We start from the raw sequence: 15,090 nt of genomic DNA, 5'->3' as shown, positions 1-15,090 counted from the left end.
TTTAAATTTAAAAAAAATGAGAAAAAATTGGTGAAGGGACTAATTTGGTGCACGACATTCAATTTCAGGGACTAAAATGAGTCACTTAATGCAAAGTGAGGGACTAATTTGGTGCATTTACAACGATGACATAATGGATGACACGTGGACGAATACTGTCGCGACACGTGGCACAAACAGACACGTGGCCAAATAACATTGTGACACGTGACACAACTATCCACGTCAGCATGCCACGTGTCACTGGTCACCACATCATCATATCATTACACGTGGCCAAATCATGGAGTGACACGTGTCACTTACCATCCACGTCATCCAGCCATGTCATCACGTCGTTAAGGAAAAATGGGTCAGGAACTAATATGATGTACTTTTCTCAATCTTAGGGACATAATTGGTGCAATTGGGATTTCAGAGACAATTTTAGTGCACGACGCCAATCTTAGGGACCATTTTGGGGCTTAACTCGCTGAACTTATGAATTACAAATCTGATAACAATACATTTCAAATTGAATAAAACACCATAACAGTTAATAATGAAAGACATAAACATCATACTCAACAACGGCTACCATTTCATCAATAGAATGAGTCTTGGCCTGAGCGTACCCACGGCAGAACCGGAACACCCCACTGCCGCCGACTATTGGCATCTCCCTGACGGCGCTCTCCACTGTGTTCCGGCCAAGCACGCTGAGACTACTCCCATTGTACTCCCCTTCGGTAAATGCAAAACTCATTACCATGAGAAGCCCCAGCTCGCTCTGCGAAGCCGAACCGTACATTCCCTGAGCTCTTCCCACGATCTTGGAGCTTCGATCTGCCGTCTCCGTTAAGGGATCGTCCATCATAACCACCGAACCGAACCCCGTCGGCGATGTTTCGCTGGACGGAGCCGCTGCTACTCTCACGGCAGTTTGGTTGGTGCCGCTGACGATGTCGTGGAAGAAGAAGTGCAGGTGGGTGAGCTTCTCATCTTGCTGGCTGATTCCGAGCTCTGTGGAGAACAGTAGTTCATGGGAAAAAGAGTCGTGTTTTGCGCTTGTCGTGACGGCGACGGCAACGGTGAGGAACATGATGATGAAGACGAGGGAAGAAAAAGAAGGGAGGATTTTTGGGAAGGTATTGACCATGATGATGAGCTGTAAGTTTGTTAACTTTTTTTTTTTTTTTCGTTCTATAATTTGTGTGTATAGGAATCAACTTTTTCATTCAGAATGCTCGTATTTGTATATACAAAGAGAAGGGAAGAAGTAAAGTAATGAATCCCTCATTTTTTCCCCCTTCAAAGAAAAGATGCTACGATGACAACGACCTCACAATTTGGCAAGTTATATGGTACAAAATATAAATACTATTGAAAAACTATTAACTAGAGTTGATTTTTAACCGGGTTAACCAATATAAATGTTCCCCAATAATTTTTTTTTTTTTTTTTTTTTTTTTACCAAAGATAGGAGACTCGAACCCGTAACCTCTTAATTGAGTATGGAGAGTCTATGCCATTTGAGCTATTATTTAAATGTTGATAAAAATACACTCGAATTTTACTATCGATAAAAATATTTTTAAATAATTTAAAAATATAACAAAAATATCCAACAGTAAATATATATTTTAAAAAAATACTTTAGAAATTGAATTTTGATACAATTTTTTACAAGCATGATTATAAAAATAAGATATTATTATAATTAAAATTTGGTAATTTTTCATTAAGTATCTATGTTTTTTATAATTTTTTTTGTTAACAAACAATAATACTTTTAAAAAAATCACAATACAATATATACTTAACAAAAAATCATCAAATTTTAAAAATAATAATATCTCATTTTTGTAATCATGCTTGCAAAAAAATCGCATCAAAATTTAATCTCTAATGTATTTTTTGATAAATACATATTTAATGTTAGTTTTTTTGTAAAATTATCTAACATTAAATATGTATTTCTTAAAAAATACATTAGAGATTGAATTTTGATACAATTTTTTACAAGCATCATTTAAAAAATGAGATGTTACTATCTTTAAAATTTTGTGATTTTTGGTTAAGTATATATTTTTTTATAATTTTTTTATTAATAACTAATAATACTTTTAAAAAATTACAAAAATATTTATACTTAAAAAAATCACCAAATTTTAATAATAATAATATCTCATTTTTTTTAATTATGTTTACAAAAAACCACATCAAAATTCAATCTTTCAAGCATTTTTGAAAATATATATTTATTGGACATTTTATCGCATTTATAAATTATTTAAATGTATTTTTGTCGATAGTAAAATTTGGGTGCATTTTTGTCGGCGTCTGAATAATTGAGGGACGTTTTTGGTGGTTAGCCCTTTTTAATGATATGGTATCGATGTTATTATATTAATAAAATTTGAAATGGTTCGGTTGCTCGTAAGGATATAAGATCAGTTGGGTGCTGGGTTCAGAGCAAATACGGATGAGAGGAAAGTTTTCGGACCTAAACGCAAACTTTGCGAGAAAAGGAGATACCGGTGGGTCGGCAGGTGGGGCCACCTCAAAGACACACCGATACTAAAGTAAGTGTCCGTACGACGAGGCGGCTAATTAGGGTAAAGATGAAGTAATTTGGGGGAGGGGAAGGTCCTTCCCCATTTATACTTTGTACTCGGGTGAGCCCTCTTGGTTGGGCCTGTCAGCCTAGAAACTTCTGCCAGCTGTCCAGATCTTCCCCAGGGGTAGAGTAATAGGCCGGTCACTTTTGCGCGTACAGATCGGTAACCTATAAGGTGGACCTCTGGCCCATGTTGGGTTGGGTCAGAACAGTGCCCCCAACGTGGCAAGTTGTGAGGATCGCGGTTGGCGCATTCACGTTATTCGGGTCTTCTTGCATGATAGTCCTCCTCTGCTCGTGATTCCGTTGATGGGATCCGCGCCTTTGGTGCGCGTGACTTGCCCCCATCCATTGTCTGGGGCGTCACTTCGATTTTTGTGCTAAGAACATTAAATTCTCTTTATGACTGATTTGAAAGCGGAGGAAAAGGTCCATTTTGCCCTTGCCTTTTCACGCTCCCCCATTGACGGTTACCATCTCCGCATTCATAACTCTTTCACATCTCCTTTACTTCTCATTCTCCTCTTTTATTTTCCCCCACGACTGCTATTTCGCAACCAACACTTTACCTCCTACTTGCTGTGTATTTCACTGCATTTGCCTCCAATTCATTAATTTCTTCTGCTTCACTTACTGGTAAGTGAATCCTTCGTGCTTATTTCGTTCATTTTAATGCTTCTTTTTTGTTGCTATTTGTTGTGTTTGCTTTTGCTGCTATTTGTTGCGCTTGATTGCTGTTTACTTGAATTGAACTCGCCATTGCTAGCTAGTTTTTAGGGGGTACCATAGGTATTTGCTTCTTGGATTTAGGCCTAAAATTGTGTAAAATAGCATACGGTAGTGTTATAACAAAATGTAGAAAAAATGTAGTTCAGTTTTGACTTCTCTGAGTTTTTGACTTCCTATTTTGACTTAAGTAGTGCCCCCATTGTAGGTATGGTGTAGCAGCCTCTGGTGCAAAATCTTGTAAATCATTATGTCTGGGTTACTTCTGATGTAACGAGCACGTCCTCCAAGAAAACTCTGAAGGAGCTACAAGAATTCCAAAATTCAGGGCCACTATGCGGGGTGTGGTCCAAAGGAGGCATACTACGACTTGTTCGTTCTGGGAGCGCATTTGCTAACTAAATTTGTCGTCTTCCTGGGTTCCCGACTAGATGTAGGTGTATAAGCCCATGTTCACCATGTTGGGCCTTCGTCTCCCTTTCTCTCCTTTCATCATGGCCCTTTTGAATCGGTGTGATGTTGCCTCGTCACAACTTCACCCCAACAGCTGGGCCACTATCTGTTGTTTTGAGATGGTATGTGAATACCTAGAGCTCCCGGCCTCCATCAATGTCTTCCTTTACTTCTTCCTGCTCACCAACCCCTCCCAAGAAGGAAAGTATAAGAAAGGATACCTTTCCTTCGGGGGCTATACAGAACCGACAAATCATCGGTCTTTTAAGAGAACTGTTTCATGGTTTCAAAGAGACCTTCTTCAAAGTGAGGCCGACTAGGGGCTACCACCCCTTTTGGCTCACCCTTGAAGGAGAAAGGTGGATACCGATCTATTAGAGTTTCAGTGCTGGCGCCAACTACTTAATAAAGATTACCTATGATGCACTAGGTCGAAAGAACTAATAGATCGCTAACGTTTAAATGGTTATTTTTTGTTCTAAAAATCTTATTCCTCATCTATTAATGGGCAACCGAGAATCCGGTCGCGAATGTGTGGGTAAGATTCTCTTCCTGTCGATTTCCCATTCTTCCGACTTGCTCATTATTGTTTTGCTTCTAATTTCATATACTTTTTGTCTTCTAACTTCTTAACTTTTTTATTTTACCTTTTGCTTCTCCTGTAGTTGGGATGGCTATAGGGCACATAACTCTGTCCCGCTTGATGACTCATCTCTTTCCAGGAGATGATAGTGGCAATGATAGCTCGACGACCCCCACCGACGAGCCTGAAGCCCCTGTAACCGACAAGGGCGAAGATTAATCACGTCCTCCACCTGAGGAACCTATCTGGAACGTCGCTACCGACGAAGATGATCGGGGTAAGGGGATAATGATCGAACCTGAAGCCGAGTTGATCGTTATTTCCAGCCCTAAGAAGAGAAAGATAAACTCCGGCTCACAGAAAGTTCCCTCCATGGTGGAGAAGAACTTTGACGCAGGGATCTGCATCGACTCCCAACTCCTCCCTAGTATTGAGGAGTTCTTCCAGAAAGAAGACCTGGTCGCTTGGGTGAGGTGAACGTACCTGAGAGAGCAAGAACGTAGTAACAAGAAATTGCAAGGAAAACTAAATCAAGACAAGATCAAAATCTAAATCCATGAGGTAATTAAGCTAAATCTATCCTAATTCTAGAGAAAAGAGAGAGCTTTTCTCTCAAGAAAATAACCTAAAATATGTTGCTAAACTAAACCTATTTGCTCTCCCTTTGTTCTCTCTTGAATTTGGCCTCAAATACTTCAAAAATGAGTTAGATTTGGGCTTGAGGAGGTGTAGAAATCGCACGCCACGTTTTCTTTAAGTGAGTCACGTGCTTCGTGTCACGCATACGCGTGAGGTATGCGTATGCGTGACCTGACAAAATCTCCCACTCACGCGTACACGCAAGGCATGCGTACGCGTAACCGTGAATTACTCCAAATCCTCATTTCTTCATGAATTCTCCACTTTTCATGCTTTTTCTTCACTTATTCAATCCAATCTTTGCCTTCTAAACCTAAAATCACTAAAAAATACATCAAGGCATCGAATGGAATTAAAGTGAATTAAATTTAGCAAATTAAGGGCCTAAAAAGAATATTTTCACTCTTAAGCACAAATTAGGAAAAACTCACAAAGCTATGCTATTTTTGTGAATAAATGTAGGAAAAGTTGATAAAATCCACTCATTTCAATACAAGATAAACCATAAAATTGTGGTTTATCAATCTCCCCATACTTAAACAATAGCATGTCCTCATGCTAAACTCAAGAAAGACAAGAAAAGGGTGTTAACATTTATTCAAAGTAAACTACATATATACAATTTATCTAGATACATGCAACTATTTGGTCAAAATATATAATTTTCAAGAATACATATATGAACATAAGGGTTAAAGCAATCACAACCAAATCAAATCCAACAATTGATTAGAGTTCTAGAAAAGAATTTATAAACTTGCAAGGTAAGAAGTAATCATAGGTGAAAACATAGAATTGAGCAATCGAACCCCTCACCGGATGCGTATATGCTCCAATCGCTCAAGTGTTTAGGGTTGATTTACTCAATTCTCCTCCAATCATGCTTTCTAAAATTTGTTTTTCATCTAACAATCAATAATTATTCAATATATGCATACAAATATCATGAGGACTTTTTTTGTCTTTTTGTCTTTTTTTTTCTTCTTCTTCTTTATATATATATATATATACAAAAGAGACTAATGCATATGGTTTAAGCAATTAATGCATGAATATATACCCAATTCTCAAGATCTTCAACAAAAAATATAAAAATACACTTTTATCTCAACCAATGTTCCCAACTTTTCCACACTCGAATTACACATACTCTCACTAGCCTAAGCTAATCAAAGATCCAAATGAAGGATATTTATTATTTTTTACTTAGGAATAGTGATGTGCTAAAATTAAGAATAAAAGATAATTAAATAGGCTCAAAATTAGTTAACAAAGGTGGATAAAAGGGTAAGACCATTTGGGTAAGTGAGATCAAATGAAATAACAGCCTCAATCATATAAATGCATATATACATCAAATAATGGACATAAAGAATCAAACAAATCAAATATTACAATCATAGAAATAGAATAATACACACAAGAATGAAAATAGTGGTTAATATGATGTAACCACATAATTAGGCTCAAAGCTCACATGGTTGTGTGTTCTTAGCTCAAAAACGTGTTCCACAATTAATTCAAGCAAGTTTCAATGAAAAGTATTTTAACTCAAATCAATTTTGGAATGCCCTATAGATGAACTCCTTGGAAAATTTTATTATTTTGACTAAGTTTATTATATATGTATATATGAAAAGAAATGCAACTAACTAAGAAAAATGCAATTGAAGCTCTAAAATATATACAAGCTAAGAAAAAATGCAACTAAGAATTCCAAAAGACCTAGTAATAGAATAAATTAAAATGCGAAAGTATTTGGGATTAAAAATTTTTCACCCAAGATTCGCCACTCGGTCGGACGACTGACCCCCCACACTTAAAAGTTTGTACGGTCCTCCGTGCATATTTTTTCTTCTACATTCGTTTTTGCTTATGGTGGATCATCCTGAAAGATAGAAAACAGGATAATAAGATAAGTAAATGCAAAGCCAAGGAAGTATAGATTATTGGAATGAGGAAAGAATCACTAAAATGAAGTGAGTAAATAAGTTTGTGACATTAAGAAAAATAGTATGTGACGCGTGGTTTAGAATTCACACACTAGTATTGAAATCTATATCACAATTACACAAAAGAAGTATACACTTCACTCATTCTAGTGTGCTTGAGATACTTTAAATAAAACTTATAGGTTAAGATAAACAAACAAGTAGTAAAGAAGCATAAAAGCATTCAAGCAATAATCAAGTGATTGTGAAATGGATAATGAATGGGCATTGGTTGATGTGCAAGAGAATTCAATGAACGAAAGAAAATATAAAAGTTACACATCAATCAATGACACATTTTGTGCTTTTGTTCGTATCCCCTAATTGACATAAAGCGGGAGACATGAGTTCTATGCAACTTAGAAAAATAGAGATATAAAGTGATATCAATCACATAGCAAACATAGTCCACAAAGCTTAAAAATTTCAAAAAGATATCACTGGATGAGCTTACAATCCAATTTCATAAATGAAGCGTTATGCCAAAATGAATGGTTTCAAGTATGTGTAGACCACATAGTTAAACAATTAAGGGTCAACATGTCATTAAGGCTTAAGCATAACCTGGTAATAAAAACAATGATCAATATGAATGCATATGATCAAGAAACACAATGCATTAAGATAAAAGCATATCATCAACCATCAAGAAATTTCCTAGTCACGGTTAAAGGACGTAAATATCATGGTGGCCAAACACATGTAATTCAAAAGATTTAAAATGTTTTGAAGGCAATTCACAAGCACTTGGTACTTACAAATGTTAAGCATGAAAATTTCAATACCAAGCAACAAATTATAACCTCAATTTCAATCTAATAGTGAGTATTAACAAGAATGATGCTAAAATAGCATCAAGTCAGTAATCAGCAGCAATATCTCAGTAGAATCAGCAAATTAAATCAATAATCTAACACTTATCACCAAAATATAACATATCCTAGCCAACTAATCTACTAAGACAGAGAATTAACTAACTAACTAACTAACTAACTAACAAATGGAGATGATGGTGGATGGTGAATATTGGTGGTGGTTGAAGGAGGGAAAGAAGAGAAGAGAAGAGAAAAGAAGAAAAGAAGAAAGGAAATAGAGAGAAGAGAAGAGAAGAAAAGTATGTAAGATAGGGGAGTCATGCGTACGTGGAAGGTCACGTATACGCGTGACATGGGAAAATGGGATGTTGCGCGTACGCAGAAGTCACGCGTACGCGCGACTTGGAATTGTCCAAACGTACGGTATTCACACGACACTGGCACAACAAGGCAAATGTTCTGTCCAGGGGTGACGCGCATACGCGTGGAGCAAGCTTACGCGTGACTTTCCTTTTGTTTGTTTGTTTGTTTTTTTGTTTGTTGTGCATTCATTATGCAGAGGCACAAAACTCGCACAAACCCCATTTGGTTCAGGAAGGCGGTCACGCATACGCTTAGGGCAAGCATACGCGTAAGGCAGCCATACACGCGGCATGGTGCTCTACTTTTAATGATTTTTCAAATTTTTACACCAAATCAAGCATTCCAAACATCCAAAAAGTTACTTAAAGACTACCAAACCTTATTGATCATATTAAACTATCAAACAAACCTAACGAAACTAAAAAAAAGTGAAAATTAAGCTTAGGTACCAATATATACAAAAGAGAAAGTGGAAAGAATTTACCATGGTGGGGTGTCTCCCACCTAACACTTTTAGTTATAGTCCTTAAGTTTGACTTTTTGGGAAGCTCTTTGTCATGTTGGCTTATGCTTATACTCATCTTTGAACTTCCAACAATGCTTGAATCTCCAAAATGCTCCATGATTACTAATTGATTGTACCAAGCATTGATAAAGTTCCAAACAAGCTAAGGGCTCCCAAAGTAGATCTTCCTTTTGTAATCCGAGGTCACAAATCTTATTTTCACACCCGTCTTCAAGTTGATCATCGAAATTCCAATCGGATGTCAAGCAATCTGAATTCTCATTCAAGCTCACAAACATCTCCCTAGACCCAAGCAAGTGAGCTATACAACGTTTGAATTTCAACTTTGAGCTTTCAACCATAATGAACTTTGAATTGTGTTTTCAACCACTAACCATCTCTCTTTTTCTCTTAGAGCTACAAAGAGCTTTAAGTTGACCATCCGTCTCAAGTAAACCATATTCAAGCGTAATAAGAAAGCTAAGAGATATAAATTTTACCCACTTGAATGGAAGAATAGATGGTAATGGCTTAGGGGTAGATGTCTCCAGTAAATAGGGCACAGTTCTTCCGTTTTCAGAAAATCTTTTTCATTCAATTAAAATCATATTTCTCTCAAAATCGTCTTCCGCTTTAAACTCTTTATTGCAACTAATTATTTTTTCTTCAAAAACTAAACTCAATTAATTTCAATAAAAATTCATATATTTATAAATAAATAATTTTGTTCTTTAAATCTTTCTCAAAAGCCAAGTCTCTGCTCCTTTTTACTCGAAAACTCTGTTCAAAATACTCATTTAGTTATAATTAATTCCAAATCAAAATTCGACTGTCAGAACTCAGTTGCATACTATCATATAACTCAGTTTTCAGCCAATTATTCAACAACAACATCTCAGTGCCTTATTTCTCAATATGGCTGAAACACAACAACAAATCCAGCAGCAATTCAGCTAAAATTTCAACAGCCAACAATCACATATTTGAGCAATAGACATCAATAGACAACAATCCAACCATAAATATCAATTATTTCATAATTTTAGCCGATTAAAGAGTCAAACTCTGCCTCTGTGAAGCGTAGAACACACACAAGATACTGGAGGAGGTTTCTGATCGGTCAAACGGAGTGAAAACATCGAAAACTCAGTGGGTTCCTTCCCTCTTTGGGTTCGGCCAAACTGGTTCCTGGCAGAAGCAGCTCCACTTCACGATTCTACCAAACAAAACACACATCACCGCATAGAGGATGAAGATACGGTCACTTTTATTAGATCAGAATTTTTGTGGGGATCACGGATCTTAAGAAATCAAGCTCGGAAAGATGAAAAATCAACAAAAATTATCCATGCATGTCACAGCTGAACTAGAGGAGAGAGAGAAGATTTGTGCTTATATATAATGTGTAATTAGTGACTAATGTCACTTAATTAGATGGGAAAGGCATGTGTCACGACACGTGGCGTATTAAGCGCTGCGTGTTGCGTTTTTGAGCTACTGAGTCAGCGAGGTTAAATTTTTAAATATCTTAGAAGATAATTAAGATAATTAGATATGGTAAAAACTCAAATAATTATCTCAAGTAGTGGTATTTAATTAGAATAAAGATTGGATAAATTACTAATATAAATGACATTAGTAAAGCCTAGCTTTTTTCAATCTTCTAGGTCCAATATCAAGTGATTGTCTTTCATCAAATAAAATTAAATAATAACATAATATTAATATTACATTATTATCCATTTTATTTAAAAATCAGAAAAAAAAATTTTTTATAAGCGCAGACTGATAGAAAGAATTATTGTCGGTCTAGAATTTTTCTCAATAGAAATAAGAACTTTGTTGTAAGCATAGCTCCAAACCAACAAATAACTCTCACATCAAATTTTAAAAGTTTTTGGTTGTTACAAAGTACAAACCCCAATAAAAATTAACCGAAGTATTTAAACCTCGGGTCGTCTCACAAGGAATTGCAATGAAGTGATCAATTATTGGCTATGAAGAACAAGGGGGTTTGATTTTCAATTGACAAGAAAATATAATGACAATAAAGTAAATGACAAGAACTAATAAAGGAAAGGAAAGAACTCTTGGCTAAGCATAAGAATTGAGATCACCATCCTTGTCTACAAACTAAATATTGACAATTACGAGGAACCGAGCTCATTAAGTCTACTTTTATGCTTGAATTATATCGAATGGCTTGATCAACATCAATCCATAAGTCCTAACCTAGCTACTAATTGACTTAGTAGTAGACTAGTGTCAATGGTTATCAAATTGACCACAAAGAGTTCTCAAATCTCCAAATCAATGAGACCCAATGACTCAAGGTCACTCAATTCCCTTAGCCTAGGCCAAGAGTAAAGAAAACTACTAAAAAAAACTAGTGAAAATATTTTATCAAACACCTAGTGTGCAAGAAAAGTAAACATCACAAATTGCAAGAATTAATGAAGCTATAACTAACAAAAATAAGGAATCAACAATAACAAGTGAAGTAAACATCAAAAGACATAGAAACATAAAACTGCACTAAAAGAAAATTCAAATCAACAAGAGTTCATGAAACATAAAAGCAACAAAATAAAGAAAATGACAAGTAAAACTAGAAGAGTAGAGATTTAACAACAAGAAATTAAAAGAGAAAACTAAATCAAAACAAGAATTGAAAGTTGGATCTAAGAAAATTAAACCTAAACTTCCCTAAATTCTAGAGAGAAGGGAGAGCTTCTCTCTCTAGAATTCTCACCTACACTATGATGAAAACTAAACTATGACTACTTGCTTTCTTCCCCCCTTCAATCCTTGGGTTCAATAGCATCAGAAATGAGTTGGATTGGGCCCAAAATGCCTCAGAAATCGCTGGCCACGAGTTGCTCAAAATGGCCCACGCTGATCCTGCGACGCGCACGCATGGGCGACGCTTCGCCTAACTGTCTGGTAACTATGGCAAATTTTATATAATTTTGAAGCCCCAGATGTTAGCTTTCCAACGCAACTGGAACCGTCTCATTTGGACTTCTGTAGCTCAAGTTATGATCGTTTTAGTACGAAGAGGTCAGAATTGACAGCTTAGCAATTCCTTCATTTCTTCATGAGTTCTCCATTTTTACATGCTTTTCTTCATTCCTTCAATCCAATCTTTGTCTTCTAATCCTGAAATTATTTAACAAATATATCAAGGCATCGAATAGAATTAAAGTTAATTAAATTTAGCTATTTTAAGACCTAAAAATATGTTTTTACACTTAAGCACAAATTAAGGGAGAATTACAAAACTATGCTATTTTATTGAATAAATATGAGAAAAGTTGATAAAATTTCCTAAATTAAACACAAGATAAACCACAAAATTGGGGTTTATCACGCACACACTATCTAAGTAGCTAGACTGTAATAAGGTGGTTAAACCAAAGTGATTTAGGTTTTGTTACGCATTTAAATGTTTTTGTCAATCAAATTTAATTAAGTTGGTTCAAACTCAACAAAAATTATTTACACACGTACGTGTGAATCATACTTTTTTTACGTGAAAAATAACACTGAAATTATTTAATCGTGACATTGAATTTTTTTAAATTTTGACACTACAGTTTGTTTTTTTATTTCTTTTTTTTCTTTGTGCAAAATTTATGTGTTTTTATTTATAAAATACGTTTTTTCTTTTAAAAATTTTAATGTTTATTGTAAAAAAAGATAAACCAATAAAAAAATAAAACTTTGCATAATTCTTTTATTTTATTTTTTTTATTTAATTTTTTCTCTTTTTTTGTTTTTATTCTTTTGAGAGGGTGAAATAAAAAGAAGGATGAGGAGGAAGAGTTTAAGAAAAATATAAAACAGAAAATAGCATCAAAATTTTTTAACAGCGACACAAAAATTTCTTACTTTTGACACGAAATCTCTTAATTGTGACACAGAAATTTCTTAATCGAAATTTCTAAGGACTTGATACAGTAATTTTTTAACAAGAACTTATTTGACTGCTTCTTCTTATTCTTCTTCTTTCTTCTTTTTCTTTGTTGTTTTTATTTGTTCGTTTTTGTTATTTTTTTTTGTTTTTCCTCTTCTTATTTTTATTCTTGTTTGAGAAAGAGATAAATAAAAAAATAAAATAAAGAAAAAGAAGAGAAAGAGAAAATAGGAAGATAAATTGACGTAGAAAAAGAAGAAGATGCATGATGTGTACGTAAAATTCAGTTATTTGAGTTTTTGTTTATACTAAAATAAAATTGGTGTGTAGATCTAAGATGTGTAAATACAATTTGATTTAACTTGAAAAAAAAAACTTGAATGTGCCTAACTTTTTTGAGTAATCTAAAGTTTAAACCTTTTTTTTTATCTTTTTGAACCTTTAAGACAACCAAAGAAAGGTAGGAATTTTTCTGTTTCGTCTTATACCACGTAGAAGAAAAGAACCAAAGAACCAATTATTTAGGAGTAAATAGTCAAATTGGTCCCCGAAAGATAGCCCGATCTTCAAACGAGTCCCCGTAAGAAAAAGATAATAAAATTTGTTCCCGAAAAATTTAAAATTGGTAACGTTAGTCCTTCCGTCAACGTTTCGTCAATTCCGTCAGTGATGCCGTTAACTGTTGCTTATGTGGCTGTCAGTGTGGCATATGAGCATGCTAGCTTGGCGCAGAGTGGCTGGTGACAAGATATATTTCCATATGTATGTCAAATTAGTCCTAGGTCTGTAAACCCTAATCCCCTCTTCGTTTTAAATTGCCATTGTTGCTGCAGCTTGAGATTGATTCTGCAGAGGCCGAAAATTCATGACCGATTGCACGATGGGTAGCGTAGGTGGGGGTCGCAGTCGACAAGTGTCGCAATCACACGGAAGTCATGCCTCGAGCTCTTCGCTGCGGTGGCGGAGGAAGAACTCTGACCTAGTTTGCTTTTGTGAGCTGAAGACAGTGATCAAGAAGCCTGGGACAAGAGAAAATCCTGATAGATTGTTCTATGCTTGTCCAAGATACCGGGTGAGTTATCAATGTAGTCTTCTTGAAACTTCAAATGATTTGAGTTGGATTTTGACATTTTGGTACCCTGATGTTGTGCAGAAGGGCAGCCACTGCAATTACTTTAGGTGGGCTGAGGACGACGAGTATGAAGGATTAGAGCACTTAGGAGAAGTTAAAACTGATGCACAAATGGAGAGTGATGCTGCTTTGTTGAACCATAACATATCTTGGAGAATGATGACCTTAGAAGCTGAAGTAAAAGCACTTAGGATGCAACTATATTTTGGATTAATAGTTGTGATTGTGATTTTTATGATTATGTGTATGTTCTTTAGTGGGAAGTGAAGCAGTTACTGTGAAAAGGTGAAAAGGATGATGCTGTGAACCTTGACAGTTTTCTGTTGTTGTGAAAACCTTGCATGTTCATGTTTCTTTACTAGTAAAAAGGTTATTTACATGCAACATTGTTGTTGATCATAACATAATGTAAGCAAATCAGAATAAGCAGAATTAAAATTAAGTGAAGTAGGAATAGCATAACATCATAACATAACCAATGGTGAACTAGTTTCCATTGTCACAGATTCAAATAAGAACATTATTTTAACATGATAATAATCCAAAAGGTAGTAGCTGACAGTTGAAAGCAGTATACCATAAAGGGCTATACAAAAAACAGGGCTATTGAAGATACCACAACTACCACATTGTTTATAAATGGTAAAATTTAGCCCTGACAAAATAACAGATACTAATTGTCCTATATTTTATGTCTTCAAGTCTTGAAGTCATTCCATGTCTTTTTTTTTCTGGGAGGTTTGAAACCCGGAGTTGGAACAAATGTCATGAAGCTGGCAAGTTTCTTGGCTGTTGCGGAGCTGCTACCCTTGATGGTTTCAGCAGATACAGCAATTGCTCCTGGAGAGGCATTTCCCTTTGCCCTGGCCCTGGTGACATGGAGTTTTGGAGGCCTTCCTCTTTTTCTAGTCTGAATCAAACAGTTATCATCATTGTCTGAAATAAAAAATAGCTACAAGTAACCAATGCTCAAATTAAAAGTCATGGGCAAGATTACCTGAGTGACATTGGTTGAGGTTTGGGATTGTTGTGTCAGTGGAAGCTGAGCATGCTGAGTAACAGGAATTTCAGTCTGTTCATCTGGAGCAGCTACTGCTACTGCAGGTGGTGTTTGTATGGGCTGAGTGTGATCTTCCTTTTCTGCTTCGGGACCAGGTGCATGTTGTAGTTGTTGAACAGCTGCAAGCTGCGATTGCATCATCCTTGCTTTCTCTTGAGCATCGTCTTGCTTTTTCTTGCTGGAAGTTCTCTTGGTGTGGCCCACCTCTCTACAGTACATGCACCGAATTGGAGCATACTTCCTTTTCATTTTTGTTTTCGTGCCAGTGGGTCCTTCATCCTTGTCCTTCTTTCTATTTGTTGTTGGTC

The 15,090-nt window shown here is 35.6% G+C and overlaps 1 protein-coding gene and 1 pseudogene across 2 annotated transcripts; one reads left to right on the top strand and one right to left on the bottom strand.

Moving 5' to 3' along the window:
• Positions 1–457: 457 nt before the first annotated feature.
• On the bottom strand, positions 458–1,210 carry LOC107637702 (dirigent protein 22 pseudogene; annotated as a pseudogene). Its single transcript, XR_015881047.1, has one exon. The product of XR_015881047.1 is annotated as a dirigent protein 22 pseudogene (transcript).
• Positions 1,211–13,470: 12,260 nt separating this feature from the next.
• On the top strand, positions 13,471–13,989 carry LOC148567022 (uncharacterized). Its single transcript, XM_088483721.1, has 2 exons — positions 13,471–13,662; positions 13,744–13,989. The coding sequence occupies exons 1-2, from the start codon at positions 13,471–13,473 to the stop codon at positions 13,987–13,989; spliced, it is 438 nt and encodes a 145-aa protein (XP_088339847.1).
• Positions 13,990–15,090: the final 1,101 nt, after the last annotated feature.

This window comes from Arachis ipaensis, chromosome B4, assembly GCF_059453495.1.
Source record: "Arachis ipaensis isolate K30076 ecotype BB chromosome B4, ASM5945349v1, whole genome shotgun sequence".
Classification (NCBI taxonomy): Eukaryota; Viridiplantae; Streptophyta; class Magnoliopsida; order Fabales; family Fabaceae; genus Arachis; species Arachis ipaensis.
This window is presented reverse-complemented; position numbering and strand designations above follow the sequence as displayed.

Bases quoted from the DNA above. Each gene is read 5' to 3' on its own strand.
- LOC148567022 (XM_088483721.1), top strand. From the start codon at position 13,471: ATGGGTAGCGTAGGTGGGGGTCGCAGTCGACAAGTGTCGCAATCACAC. The intron at 13,663-13,743 runs GTGAGTTATCAA...GATGTTGTGCAG, and splicing joins ATGCTTGTCCAAGATACCGG to AAGGGCAGCCACTGCAATTA.